General features: G+C 41.1%; 1 protein-coding gene across 3 annotated transcripts in view; it reads right to left on the bottom strand.

The window, feature by feature from the left end:
* Positions 1-3,699: 3,699 nt before the first annotated feature.
* The window catches only part of stard13b (StAR related lipid transfer domain containing 13b), a gene marked incomplete at its 5' end in the record, with an annotated part of 47,204 nt that continues 35,375 nt past the window's right edge, over positions 3,700-15,528 (bottom strand). For all 3 annotated transcript variants that reach the window (XM_083913533.1, XM_083913532.1, XM_083913531.1), the window contains 13 exons: positions 3,700-4,450; positions 4,628-4,804; positions 4,912-5,129; positions 5,789-6,010; positions 6,127-6,241; positions 6,695-6,908; positions 7,125-7,323; positions 7,554-7,713; positions 8,330-8,500; positions 8,613-9,976; positions 11,017-11,080; positions 13,365-13,446; positions 14,564-14,635. In XM_083913533.1, coding sequence (XP_083769659.1) covers positions 4,333-4,450; positions 4,628-4,804; positions 4,912-5,129; positions 5,789-6,010; positions 6,127-6,241; positions 6,695-6,908; positions 7,125-7,323; positions 7,554-7,713; positions 8,330-8,500; positions 8,613-9,976; positions 11,017-11,080; positions 13,365-13,446; positions 14,564-14,635 — 3,176 coding nt within the window. In that variant the 3' untranslated portion in view covers positions 3,700-4,332. The remainder of the gene's footprint in view (positions 4,451-4,627; positions 4,805-4,911; positions 5,130-5,788; positions 6,011-6,126; positions 6,242-6,694; positions 6,909-7,124; positions 7,324-7,553; positions 7,714-8,329; positions 8,501-8,612; positions 9,977-11,016; positions 11,081-13,364; positions 13,447-14,563; positions 14,636-15,528) is intronic.

Here is a 15,528-nt window from a genome sequence, read left to right as displayed (position 1 = left end):
TATTGACAATGATTCCCCATCAGCCTCCAGCTCTGCCTCTACAAAAGAGGGCTTGTCAGTCAGATTAAGGAGTTCCTCAAAGTGCTCCTTCCACCGCCCGACTACCTCATCAGCTGAGGTCACCAGCGTCCCATCCTTACTGTTAACAGCTTGGATGGTTCCCCGTTTCCCCCTCCTGAGATGTCGAATGGTTTTCCAGAAGCACCTTGGTGCCGCCCGAAAGTCCTTCTCCATGACTTCTCCAAACTCCTCCCACACCTCCACAGGGATGCCAGAAAAGCTCTGCCGGAGGTGTGAGTTGAAGATCTTTCGAACAGGGGCCTCCTCCAGACGTTCCCAGTTCACCCACACTACTCGTTTGGGTTTACCTGGTCTGTCCAGAATCTTCCCCCATCCTCTGATCCAACTCATCACCAGATGGTGATCAGTTGACCGCTCGGCCCCTCTCTTCACTCGAGTGTCCAAAACATACGGCCTCAGATAAGATGATACGATCACAAAATCGATTATCGACCTTTGGCCTAGGGTGCACCACTTACACTTATGAGCATCCTTATGTCCGAACATGGTGTTAGTTATAGACAATCCGTGACTAGCACAGAAGTCTAATAACTGACGACCACTCTAATTTTGATCAGGGAGGCCGTTCCTCACAATCACGCCTCTCCAGGTGTCTCCATCATTGCCCACGTGGGCGTTGAAGTCGCCCAGCAGAACTATGGAGTCCCCTACTGGAGCCCCATGCAGGACTGCATTCAGGATCTCCAAGAAGGCCAATATGCACAAACAACAGTCAGAGTTTTCCCCCCTACCACCCGCAGGCGTAAGGAGGCGACCCTCTCGTCCACCGGGGTGAACTCCAACACTGCGGCGCTCAGCCGGGGGTTTGTGAGTATCCCCACACCCGCCTGGCGCCTCACACCCTGGGCAGCTCCAGAGAAGAATAGGGTCCAACCCCTATCCAGGAGTACGGTTCCAGAACCGAGACTGTGTGTGGAGGTAAGCCCAACCAGATCTAACTGGTAGCGCTCCACCTCCCGCACAAGCTCCGGCTCCTTCCCCGACAGAGAGATGACATTCCACGTCCCCAGAGCCAGCTTCTGCTGCCCGTGTCTGGTCCGTCGAGGCCCCTCACCTTCACTGCCACCCGTGCAGCAGCGCTCCTGACCCAAGTGGTTCCTCCTGCGAGTGGTGGGCCCACAGGATGGAGAGGAGGGAGGTGCCACGTCACTTTTTCGGACTGTGCCCGGCCGGGCTCCGTGGCAAACCCGGCGAATTATTATTATTATTATTATTATTATTATTATTATTATAATGATGTAATAATAATAATAATAATAATAATAATGATAATTATTATTATTATTATTATTATTATTATTATCATCCTACAATGCCTTACTAGATATGTGCTAGGTTCATTACAGTTTGAGTTCTAGTTGTACAGTTCATTGATCAGTCTGTGAGGCACAAAGATGACCTTGTCATAGTGTAATACAACAAATCCTATTACAGTGAGATTAATTCCCTTGTTCAAAATTTCTCCTAATGATCCTGCTAAGTAGGTAGCTGGGTCTGCTTGTTCAAACATCACGTTGAACTAATTGCAGGCAGAATATTAAGCATTTACTTGCAATAGTGGATACAGACCCCTCAATTCTTTAAAGGCTTGGTTTATTTTTAACAATTTTTACAGATTTTTTATTCTATTAATCTCCAGGCCAGAAAAAAAACTACTTTTAAATGATTTATAAATTTGAATGACAACATTTGTTTTTCCTTTATAATGAAAAAAATGCTACAGAATCACTTGCATTAGATGTGTTGCATCTTATTGTCTTTAATGTTTCATGAGACAATCAAGAAAGAGTGTGGCCTATTTGACTTTGCTCAATGTTGTCTTGAAAAGATTTACATTAATAATAACAATTAATAATGACATGGAAAGCCACCAGGTTGCGGTGGTTATATAAAAAAGACTGACACTGACAGCTTGGCAACAATCCTGTCCATCGTCCTGACTGACAGCCAAAAGCTGAGCTTGCATTTCATAACCTCATTAAGCTGATCCGTGTCAGAATGGCTTCAAAAAAGGTAGAAATAATGTCTGGCTTCATACAACTTTTTTACTATATATATATATATATATATATATATATATATATATATATATATATACTGTGCAGTTTTAAAACTTTATTTAATTTGTAGTAATACGGTGCAGAATAATTTGAAATCTGATTATTAAGCTTGCTCACCTATATGTAAATGAAATACCATTTCATCTTGTGATGGAGTACTTATGTGCTATTGTCCATGTATTTTTTTCTTCAAAGTTCTCTATGTTTGGATTAGCAAATGGCAAATTACTTTACAGGCTGTGTTGTACTAGGTGCAATTGTATTATAGCCACTGTGTCCTTAAGGAATGAGCCATTTGCATGTTTTCATTCTGTTGTCTCAACCTAACACTTTATCTAATAATGTATTTCTAATGTTGAACTCAATCCCCTCTGTCCTCCCATCCCTTATGTTAAACTTGCTGGCCCCCGTTCCAATGAGAACCATAAACCCTGCTAGTGCTGAATAGAGGTCAATGGAGCGGGTTTGACTTTGCCATTCACACACTAGAGCATATAGAAAGAACTGAATCCGGAGAAAAGACCCAGACTCAATAACCTGTGGCAATGTTCATGTAATGTCAACTCATGTAATGATTCAGTAAGGTCTGCAACTTTAGCATCTCACTGTATTCTGTAATAGTTTTGCTGAATGATCCTTCCATATACTTTCATCATGTCTGAGCTGTCGCAACATTTTACTTTATCTCAATAAGGTTTTGAAGAGATACCACATGGTGATTGTTTATTTAAGCCATCAATCAAAATGTATTTATATACTTGGAGTATAGATGGGAATAGGTGTAGTGTGGAATCCTTTCAGACTTTGCACTGGCATGTCTATATTCTCATCCTTACTACTTGTTGAAAATAAAAAAGGGGGACTTCATTTCAATATTATCGTGTCAAGGGAAAATAAAATGAGGCCACAGTAAAGCATATTCTGCTGATCAGAAAGGGCCATCTAGTGGACAAAAATAACAATCAACCAGGTTTATGTGTTCAGTTTGTATTTTTTGCCTTTCCGTACAATTTGTAAGTGAATTAAGTGTGTAAGAAATGCCGGACAAACTTAATTTGATTTCACTTGTGATTTAGTGTTATGTTAGCATTAGACATGAGTTGAAGTAAGTGACCATCCTGCCATGTGGACATGTTTCCTTTAAATGGCCAGTAGAGGTCACTCTCATCCCAGTCTTGCCAAATCAGGGAGAATTGTGTTTGTGTCAGTGCATATAAGTAGTATACATGATTGTTGAATATAGAAATTTTCACTGAAGAATAACTGACACTGTTTAATATCAATTTTCCATTTAAGGTATTTAGACACCTTCACAGGTCAGTAGCTATCCATTACCAAATAATTTCTCTAAAATGCGTGCTTAGTCTTTTAATGTGGCAGCAAGATAAAGAATCAGTGCATACAAACATTTCATAATTTTGATACTTTTATTAAAAAATGATGTCTCTTCCACTTGACTACACAATCCAGTACCCTTAAGCAGGTATGATTAAGTCAAACCTTAAGTCATTCTTCTCACAACCATGGGAGGTCAAAGATTAATAAAATTACACCCATTCCAAAATGGCAATACTGAAGCAAAGTAAAACCAGCTTACAATTTTGTACCATGTGTACTACAGGAAGGTTGACACAGTGGAAGAATCAGTATATACGATATTCACATATGTACTATTTATCCCTTCACATATATACATTATATACATCTTGTTTGCATGTACAGTATATTCACACACACATATATACAGACACATGAGTCTACATCATAATAATTATAGCTTTAAATCTGATTGAATAAGATTAAAATGCTTCCCAGAAGCGTTTAAGAGCTTGAATGTCCTAGACATTGTAGATTAAAGTAGCAGTAATACAATATAATAAAAGATAATAATTATCATAATATACAGGTTTAGCAACATCAAGATACATAAAATCCTAACGCTAAGGACATTGGCAGGATGATTAATTTCCCATTGAGTAATTATGCTCAGCACCTATAAGATGTCCTCTTTTGTCATTGTGCAAGTACAAAGGAGCTCAGAATAATTTTCAGAGCATTTCTACGGAAAAAACCCGAAATAAACTGTGCTTTAGTTCTGGGGTCATGTCTATGCTTTGTGCCTGCCTGTTAGCAATGACTCAAAGGCTCAATCTTGATCTCAAGGCTGAGCAGACACAATTGGCAAAGAGTTTCAGATTTTGGTCTCTGGGCCATCTGTGATTAGGGGCTGAAAAGAGTTGCGGATCCGGGCAGCTTCTGCAGCACAAAGGTGACCAAAAGCTTTGTTGTACCAGTCTGGAGTCCTTCCCCTGAAATCAAAAGAGTATATTCAATACACTATAGCGTACATGAACGTACAACAATCTTATCTTAAAAATGCAACTAATGTCACGCATTTTAATGAATTGATGTATTTTATGAGCAGAAGAAAAGATGCAAAAAGGGTTAGTTAGGAAATATTTTATTAAGAAACTTGTGGGATTTACTTCAAGTCCACTCTGCAGATGTGAGTTAGTCTGGATTTTCCTGAGCCACAGGGCTCTAGCAGGTAGTTGGACTCCAGGACTATAGCTCGTACCCCTCCAACAGGAGGACAATCCTCGTTCTCTATAGACACAGAAACCAGGGAGCAGGCACCTTTTGGCAAATCTGTTCTCCATGACCTTGAATAAACAGAAAGAGACTGAGTATGTGCCCTAACAGAAGTGGCATAGGGGCTACTTCCAAGCAAATAATATGTTGTTTAGCATTTTCTTTTATTACCACTCACCTGAGTACTACGAAGTCCCTGCTGGGATGAGGGGGCATGCGATTGAGGACATACTGAAACACCTCTGTCTGCTTGTCCAGTGTCTCACACACTTTCCACTGCAGCAGGTCCACATCCCACAGGTGGCGCTCTCGCAGCACACGGTTCAACACTACAGATGGTGGTGCTTCCACCTCCACAGATACTCGCCAGCGTCTCAAAGGGTTCCCATCTCCCACCTGGATGTAACACACACAAACCATCATGTTAACTTGTGGATGTGACTCCAAGATCCCTGTTTGTGATATCAAGCTTTCCTTGTTATAATGCTGATTAATGTTTTTTAAACCATTAAAGAAAATTGGGATTATTTTGAAGTACTATTATAAACAGGGCTCCTACACCTTTTCCAGAGTCAAATTAAAGCACTTTTCAAGCATTTTAAGGTGCATTTTAATGCGTTTCCATCACCTTACAGCAGTGGCAAACTAGGTAATTGTAGTATGTACTGTATTAGGTATACTTATTAATGCACCTGATCATCACACTAGATTATACATTATTGTGCTATAAACAACCAAAATCATTATCAACTTTCTACAGAACTAATTCTACAGACAAAAGAATTGTCAAAAAAGTGATTTTTCAAGCAAAAATGTCAGAAAATTTGTTCCATCTCTAGAATATGGAGATCTTCTTTTCTCTGTTTCATATCATATATACCATACCATATGAATTAAATTTCAAGCAGTTTCAAGCACTTTATTTAAAATCCAAGCACTTTTCAAACCTTGAAAACACCACACTAAAATGTAAGCGTTTTCAAGGATTTTCAGCACCTGTAAGAACCTTGTATAAATAACTTAATGAAAGCCACAATCAAAAGAAGAACACCAACCTTCTTACAGTAGAGCTCTGTGTTATCAGAGCTGCTGCAGGACACCCAGTATTTGGACTTTTCCCGGGCTTCTTTGAGCTGGTTCTGAAGTCTCCCCTCCATATGAGTTTGGTACGTTCCATCACCATCTTCCATATGCTTGCAAAGCTCCTCAATTGTTGGTGCATGTAAGTCAGCCTCCACATATGAATTACGCGATTGAGTAACCATCTCATGAGGGATCTAATGGTGTATTAAAACATGAAGTGAGATTCACATCAAATATACACAGATGGAGGCATGTGGATATTGCATCCAGGCATGAAATTATTGCATCATCTCAACTACAGGTTTTGTACCTCAAAGAGACGGTTGCACTCTATGATCATATGAGCAAGGCCCTGTGTAGCTGCTAAGTTTTCATTCAGATCCTTCTGGTCCGGTCTGCCTGTGGCATATTTCTTTTGCATGGCCCTAGGGATTATGGGGAAAGAAAACTTGTTAGGCCAGCAGAGTCCCGGGTCAGCGCCCCCACGAAACGCAGTATATAAACCCTTCCTCTGCTCTGCAGGAAACCCCTTTGATCCCTTTAGCAACAATTTCAACATGGTAAATTAGAGAGCTTTGCTTTGTTTGTACACAGCATGATCTCATAAAACACTGAGCTTTAAAAAGAGTGCCATGTCCTTTTAGAAGTGGCCAAGAAACAGAGTAATCTTCTGCAACCCTGAGGGCTGAGCAAACTCTGTAACCAATTTTAAGTCCATCTTTATGGAGTAATAGGTGAAGATGCAGGAGTTAATAGAAAGCATGCAAGTAGTGTTTATTAGCTTTTTTAGGCACAGAGTGGTGGGCAATGTTAAAGTTCCAAAATCACAGACACCAAGCAAACCGTAACACTTGAAGACACGTGAGGAAAACAAGTACCTTGGTGAGAGATTGTCTTTCTTAAGTATGTTTAGATGAAAGAGGGAGGGGGCCAGGCACACAGCAATGTTCATGGGTGTCATCTGGTTCTCCTCCACAGAGGAAGTGACATCGCTGAGGAAACAGAGCAGTGTCTGCAGCACCTCTCGGTTTTCATCTGACATCAACATGATGGCTGCCTGGACAGCTTGCAACCTTTGGTCCTTAGGCACATCTGCACATATGAGAGAATTGATTTATGTTATTTCAGACTTCAGATTAGTGACAGAAGAGAGAAAAGCAATCACGAACTGTCGCAGGTCATTTACTAGATTTGAAAAGGCATCCACACGCAGCCACATGTACTCTGTGTTAGTTCAGGTGCAATTTCCCAGTGCTCTTCGAATCAAAACAAAATCAAGTGAGACGATAAAGTCCTTTATGCCCTTACATTGGTAGATATGGAGGAAGGTCTCCCCTAGCTTGCTGGTGAGCAGAGGCTCAGGTAGATCCCTGAAGAACTGCTTCACCATGTCAGCCACATCGTAGGCGGACTGATCCTCATAGTTCACATTGTCAGGAGAATTCTCATTCATCTGCCTAAGAGCTTGAATTCGAGACTTCACCCCTGATTTACGAAAAAGGCCCACCTAGAAGCAAAACAGAAGTGTTGATATTCACTTGACAGCTGGTGGCACTATCTAACTACATTGTATAGCAGTTCCACTCACTGTATTGTAATTATACTACTATTGTATCTGCCTACAACCTGTGTATGTCATTGTTCAGTGAAACCTTGCACCACATTTGACACGTTAGATAACCCCAACCATTTGTTACATCACATGTGCAACATGAGAGCATGTGTACTGTGGCTGACCTGGTCAAGACACTGGCTCCTCAGGTACCGCAGGGCCTGCTGCAGGCCGAGGGGCAACGGCTGTCCAGAACGCTGCACATGCACTATGAGAGGCACTCCGAACACATTCTTATCCTTATAGTCTGGCACTTTCATTCTCTTCATGAACTTTGGCACGGACCTATGAGAGACATCAACACAACATTGTTGACACTTGCTTCCACTGGCTAAATAAGAGACTATGCTGTAATACAAAACAAAATACACCGGACATACGCCCATTGACTCAAATAGTATTAACAGCTTGTAAGCCAAAAGGGAATCTGGTTAGAGTAGTTCATTAAGGCCTATTCATACCAAACACAAACACACAGATTAACTGTACTAATATAATAGTTGAAATAAATACAGTTACGTATAAAATAATATCAAAGAAATAAAACATGCTTTCACTGATAAAGAAAAAAACAATCATGAACCACACCAAAAGTGTCTTGAAAATCTTGGAAGTTAAAGGGATGTTTTTTAAACAACCTCTGTGTCATGGCAATGTGGGCAGTGTGTACGGATAAATCCCTCTGTGGCAGAAATCCCCATGGAGTAGAGCAGTGGAGGTCCGCAGAAATCAGGCGAATGACATGTTTTGGCAGATCTTGATGATCCATCGCGTCTTGGCAGACCTTCGGTGCTACGAGCATGGCTACAGCCAAACACCCTTGATCTGCACAAACTGCCCACTTGCCATGACCCAGAACTATATTTAAACCAGTAAAATATACCTTTCAAGTTAGACTTACCAGGTCCAGCCATGCTTGTTGGACATGGAGTACTTCTCCATGATTGCAGTAAGGCGCAGCAGAGAAAACTTTTGCAACAAACTCAGCTGGCCTGCTGACTGGTTGGTGATCTGCAGGGATGCCACTGAGTGACTTAGGCGATTAGATATCTGAAAGCTGGGCCATCGTAACCTAATGCCATAAAAGATTCAACAAAAAAGAAAAGCATTTTTCTTTTTGTTCATAGGAGACTTTAATCTGAAATATTTCAGTACTTAACTCAATGCATTTCCATGAGTCTTACCGATTCGGTCTTGTGAGCGAAGCACCTACTCCTGAGTCCCTTCTTTCCCGGAGGATTGTGGATTCTGTCTCAGCAAGTGATACTCTGTCTCTGTCCCCGTGACTAGGTGTGGTCTGGCTTTCTGTCACAGAATTTCCCTCAAAGTCCAATTTGATCTGACTAGACGACTGAAGACCTACTGTATGCTCCCTCTGGCCGTCCACCCGCGCCAGCCCTTCTCCAACAGGCAACACATTCTGAGACCAGTGGTCCACTATCTGCTGTAGACCATTGACATGCAGCAAGATATCGTCCAGATGAGGGAACAGATCCTCTTTCTCCAAGTCTATCAGGTCTCCTGTGCTTGCGTACAGATGCGAGCCAGGTACATTATCGTACACACTGATGCGGCTGCCTCTGGAGCAGCACTGGGTGACGGGCCTCGATTCCTTCCTGCATGAAATCAGTGGGGAGTCCAGGTGCATGCTGCCTGTGTGCCAGTTGATAGAGGCCCCATTGGTTGGGGACAGGCTCTCTATGGACAGTGCCTTCGGGAATGTTCCTGGCTTGTGGTCTTTGGGAATGTGGACCACCAGGTCTTCATAGGAGCAGAATTCATTCCTGCGGTTTTGTTCCGCGACTTTATTCATTTGGGTGTCTGAGAAGATGTCTATGTCCTCTAAATACATGCCACTGCGCTTGTAGTCAGCACGGTGAGGCTTACGCTCTTTCAGGCTGGGTGAGCTGACAGCGCTGCCACTAGAATGGCTGCTTCCCTCACTACCGGAATGGGACGGCAGAACTTTTTTGGACGGTATTTCTGGAGCCTCATCATCTCCATTTATAATGTCGACGCACTGCAACGTCTTCAGTGCCTTGGCCTCCTGCTGCAATACTGGAGAGCTAATGACAAATGTCTTACGACCCCTTCCCAGAGTTCCACGGGAGCGTAGTGTGTCCATGCGCTTTAGGAAGTCTTTGGCACGGATGCGGCTTGTCTTGGCGTGCTTATCAGGTAGCGAGCCGTAGTGTGCAATTTCTTTGGGGATGTGAGGCATTGTGAGAGAAGTAGAGTCTGGCATTGCTGCAGAATCAGAGCCAGTGCGATTGGAGCAGTCAGAGTCCTCTGTGCTGAGGCCCCTGTGGCCGCTGCCCCCGCTGCTCTCACTGTGCAAAGAAGAGATCTCCGGCTCGCTGAGGTCTGTCAGAACACTCTCGCTGCTGGTGGTGGTTCTCAGAGGCACACCATCCCTGGAGGGCTGGCCCTCTCCGTTGTTTCCCAGCAGACAGTCAATGTCCTGTAACCTTGACCAACGCCGGCTGCTCCACTCAAAGGTCCATTTATCACTGATAGCAAACAGGTCTTCTTCATCAGAGTCTTCACTCTGGTGAAAGAAAGATTATGTTCCATCAGTTAGTCTTGCCTACATGATTGAATTAGTTTCTCTGTTGTAATGAATGTTTCTATTTAGGTTTTTCAAAACAGATATTTATAACAACCCAATTAAATCATAATGAATACAATTAAATTAAGAAGACCATGCAATGATTGAGACATAAAAATAACCTCTGTTGCTTATTTTTCAAAATTTTCCACAAATGATAATTTTCACATTTTTCCTGCTTATGTTGTGAATACAAGTATTATTCCCAATATCAGTTGGCCTGCAAGCTAGGGCGTATATATCATCAGACATATCAGCTACGCCACAAAGAACAGTTAAATAGGAAATTCAGGAAATAGCTAGAGGATGTGTCTGCACAGAATTAATAACATTAGAACCAATCATCCGACAGTGATACAACACCAGACAGATGATTCCCTTGACTTGAAGACTTTTTCCATAAATAGAGCAAGGCAGGAAAAAACCATTAATAAAAGCCAGCAGGCAACATTCCAAAGTGGGGACAGATAAAAAGCAATATCACTCAGTAGACATGAATACAACAATGGTACAATCTCAAATATCATAGAATCTAGGGTAAAGGGATGAAAACAGGTTAGATTTGTTGGTGCAGAACTTGAGGCAATCTTTGTAAGAAAATACCATTTCTTATGAAGGCATAGACGTTTCGCTTCTATTTCGTACAAATTGCAAATTGTACAACTGATATTTGAGTCAGCTTTTTCATGGAGGTAAAAAACACAACAAACCATTAGAGGTACATACGAGGTGTTATATTTCAAACATGTCCATGCACAGAGAGAAAGCATGACACCCACGTAAGCCTTAACTACTGGGTGAATTTAGTTTCTATGTACTGAATCATCAGTGTTTTAAATGTTTGTTTTTTTGTTAGGGGAGAGTATGTTTCCAAAATACATATAGTGTACTGTTGCACTTGTCATAGTGTTGAACTTTTCATACAATAATTCACCTTAAAAGTGCAGAAGCAAAGCTCATAATGTAGAGTTGACACTTACTTTCTTCTTCGGAAGGTTCACGTCAAGTTTCATAGAGGCACACTTATTCAAGGTGTTGAGTCGCCTGAAAAAAAAGAAGCTTATAAAAAACCTGTATAAAATGCACCTTTCAAAACAAATTTAGGAAAGTGTCATACATGGTTTAAACAGGAGAATTACAACAGTACTAGTTAAAATAAAAATAAAATAACCTATAAGTAAAATAAAAAAAATAGAGGGCAATAACATGAAAAAATAAGATGTGCTGTCCTCGCATTAACAGCAAGCTTTTTTTTCAAGATAAATTTGGGCAAGTGATTTAAAAGATGTTACTGATTCTGCAAGCCACAGAGGGTTCCAGATCTGAGGGACTGCAAAAGGTGGTCTTCTTTTTAGTTTTGAGCCGAGACATGGGGACAGCCAGCAGATCCCTGCCTGAGGCTAAAGAGGCGAGGATAAAACAGGACTGATGTGATCTTGTCTTCCAGTGTTTGTTAGAAGGCGGGCATTCGTATACAAGCTGAAAACGATGCAAACGGTCCTGAACAAACAAGAGAAAAGACCAGAATAGCTGCCTAATGACCACTTCAGAAGTAAATCTCATTCTGTTAGCTATTTAAGTGTTAACCAGATGAGCGTCTGGTCTGGATGTACAACCAGACCCAGAGGGAAATTCAGTTTGTCCGTTCCACAATATCCTAAACCTAATGAACACCGGTAATTGATGGTAGCTCTGTTCCCTTTCTCTCCGCCTTGGATGTAAGTGATTGTGCTGGTGGTGTGCATCAGTCAGAGGAAAGGTGAATTGGAGGTAAGCCAATAGATGAGCCAGATTTCTGTTCCTGTCACAGCCTGGTTCATTCAATAAAGTCGTATGATCTCAATCTACAGATGCACCAGTCTCTGACGCTCTTTTGCACTTGCACCTGCACTTTTGAGGTCTTTTTAAAACTGTTTAATTTCTGTTGCATCTGACAAGACGTACACAATCTGTAATGTCATTTTGCTGGGCTCAACAGTAATATGAAAGTTTTGCCCTTGAAACACTAATGCGAATGTCCTGAACTCACTTGTCAGTTGTTTTCAATATTTGGAATCAAACATGAAGTCTACGCCTTGGAGCATGTGCTTAGTGGTTAGAGGTTTTGTGGGCGTGCAAACGGGGATATATATAAAGTCACAGGACTAAAAATTGTACATGAACCAACAAATAGCACAAGAGAAAAGATGACGCCATGACAAATACACTCTGGCTCACTGTTCCTTGACTTTAGACAAAACAAGAAACTCTTTTGTGGTATGAGAATCACAAGCTTTGACATGTAACAGTCTGTTTTTACAGATTGACAGTATTGTTCTGTGACAGTAAATGGCCTCAGATGGAGGCTGTTACTATCCCCCACAACGATGGTTAGCCAAACACAAATTTGTCATGATTGTTACTGTAGATAGTGTGACCCAACTAAAGAGAGGATTTCTAAGTTGGGGGCCCTTAATTCCACAGGCCTAAATAACTTTGAATGTGTTTTTTTAAAATAGGAGGCTGCTTAGCCAGGGATCAGAGAGAGTACTGACATACATGAAACAACTAACAGTTTCAGTTCAACGACACCCACAGTATTTAGGGTGGTATTTGTTTTTGCACACTAGACTGTGGTGATGTAACTGACAACAAAGCCATCCTTATGTTACTATAGAGATTCTGGGAAGTCATGGGCAAAATCACATTGGAGGTGGAACTGTTTCCAATTGTCTCCTATTTATCCCGTGGCTAGTTTGGAATTTAGATGAGTTGCTTTAGGGTTGTTTCAGAGTCACAGTATATTGAGCTGTGCGAGGCAACCCTCACGCTCCTCCTGCTTCCCTCTCGGGATGGTTGTTGTGGTTACTGTGGTTACTGAAGTGCTGTTTTCATCTCGGCTTGAAAAAGTACATGAGTCTTCTTGCTGTGTAAGTGTTTATTAAATCAGAATGTCAGTCTAATACTTCAGTGTCGACTGATGAAGGTTTGATAGCGGTCTGTATGGACTGATGTATTGCTTTAATTAATGTAACAGCAGTGAGTGGAAACTCTTCTTTTCTTTATGAGATTCTTAATAGCCAAATAAGAAAATAAAAATGACATAACTTTATGTATTTAACATTATGACATGTGTTTTTTTCTGGGTGGAAATAATTGAGTCAAGGTCACATTTCCTGAAGCTCTTACAAGTAGAGGTAACCTCCCCTTCTGTCACACTGGGATTTGTACTGCTCATGGAGGATGCTCCTGTCGTATTTGCAATGTGTAAAACATCAATAATAAAAAAATAAAAATAATTTAGGGAAAATATTTGTGCCTTTTCAGTGTTAAACAAACATCCGGTTACCTGCACAGGGGTTCCACAAGGTCTTTGTCCAGAAAGTCATGATCTCTTTTCACAGGAGTAATGTCAATGGGGAATTGGGAATCTGAAGAGAAAAGCATAACAATTAGAGAAACTGACATGGTGTTGAAATTAGATTTGATATTTCAGTGGTTCTTCTATAGACAGTGTTCAGGAATTGAACAAATGGAAAGAAGTAGCTGGAAACCACATTCTTTCCAGAAGTATATTGAAGGCTGGGAGACCATCAGCTTTTTGTATGTGATGCTAATGAGAAGAGACAGAACTTGCCCAAATAACAGCGCTCAGCCTTGTGCAGGCATTACGTCTTTCTCTGGGTATGGGCCTCCTCTTACATAACTTAAGAGACTGAATCCAGACCCTCTGAATCTAACATTCCACCGCATTCATGTGAAGTCGTTAACTTTTTTTTAATGAAAAGCAGCAGTGTTCTTCATACGGGCAGACATTCAGATATACTGTAGTCTTTATAACATGATTATGTCCCAATAAGTATTTCATCATAACATCCTTTCTAACGCATCAAGCATCAGGAGTGAAGCTCATGTTGTGTCTTCTGCACTCCAACAGCCTTTATCAGCACCCATTGCTTGAGCTCTGGAACAACTATCTACAAACTGTCAGAGAAGAAATATATTGCACCAAAGCACATGAAAAGTCTGGCCTTGACACAAAGATCTGAGGGAGTAGAGCTAATTTAAGCTCAGATAAAACCCATGTCTTCCCATGACTTCAGTCTTAAAGCACAGAAGACATGTTTATGTTGTAACCGTAGCTTGGAAAAGATTAGATGTCAAAAGCAGCTGATGTTCCGCTTGTTTTGTGGTGTCTGGAGATCTGACTGGAGCCCTAGATACGAGGCCTCCTGAGGACAGTTGTGTAAATGAGGCTAACTATGCAGCCCATGAATACATGGTTTTGTGTAAAGTGTTGGGGACTAGGGTGACAGACCATATGACTCGTATTCACTCTCATCATCTTAAAAAGCCCACATTCAAGCCATAACAGTGTTTCTTTTCACAAGAAATATAAAAAAGCTGACATAAAAATGCAGTTTTTGGTTTATTACAGAGCCCTTTTATTGGTGCGCTACATAATTAATCTCTATCTTTTAACCAAACAAAATTTCAACCCCTTTGGGATGAATGTGTGTGTGGGAGTTCACTGAGTGCTTTTATTACCTTCAAAGAGCTGAGCATACTGGGGAAATCCTGCTGCCCGCAGCCAGTCACATGCCTCTTTCGCTTCAATTTCTGAAACACAAGAAAGTGTGTGCGTTAAAACAGGGATAAAAAAAAAAAAGTGAAATTCAACCACATGAATTCATTTTCATTTTGACTAAACCACTGGTGGATGAACCAAAGCAGCAAAAACCCCTCTGCACCTGGAATCCTAAAAACACAGACTTGGGGATGGACAGACCTGCGTGATTCTCTGCTTGATTATTCTGAGATAGCATGGATGTGATGATGACCCTGCTGGTCAGTCTCCTCAATGAAACAACATGGAACCTATAACCACCTTTTTTTTTTTTTTTTTTTTTACTTTTGAGACATGTATGATATAACATTATATTTTTTTAAAGGAAGGTAAAATAGGCAAAAAGAAAACACCACCAAACATTGCATAGAGCCAGGTATAAGTAGCACATTTTAGGGGAACAAAAAATTAAAAGAATTATATAAAACTATAGATCAATATTATCTTTATTAGAGCTCTCCGTGACTCCTCCGTGAGTTCAAGAAAAACTATCACATAAGCCGTGTCTCCATTCAGTTGTCAAGCTAATTTTAACTGAACTTCTGAAATGTTGCAAAAAAGGAAATTCCAATGAGGTGCAAACACACGTCATGGTGGCCATCTAAACACATCTAACCGTGGCATTTATGAGAGAAAAATAGAGAGAGGTCTTCAGGAATTTGTTCCAGTTGGGGAAGTTTTAATTATTCTCTCATGTCCGTGAGTATTGGCCATGTAAGTAAGACACGTTATGGGAATATCCGAGAAGGAGCCAAGACCGGAAACAGATGATCACCTGTGAGTTAAATGTTCTCTATGTCCCAGTTTATTTGGTAAAGGTATTTCCACATCCCATTTAGTCCATCAACTACTTCTCGGCAAAGGCAAGAAACACCTCAAGCGAGGG

The sequence above is a fragment of the Echiichthys vipera genome (assembly GCF_963691815.1).
Source record: "Echiichthys vipera genome assembly, chromosome: 5".
In the NCBI taxonomy this organism is placed as follows: Eukaryota; Metazoa; Chordata; class Actinopteri; order Perciformes; family Trachinidae; genus Echiichthys; species Echiichthys vipera.
This window is presented reverse-complemented; position numbering and strand designations above follow the sequence as displayed.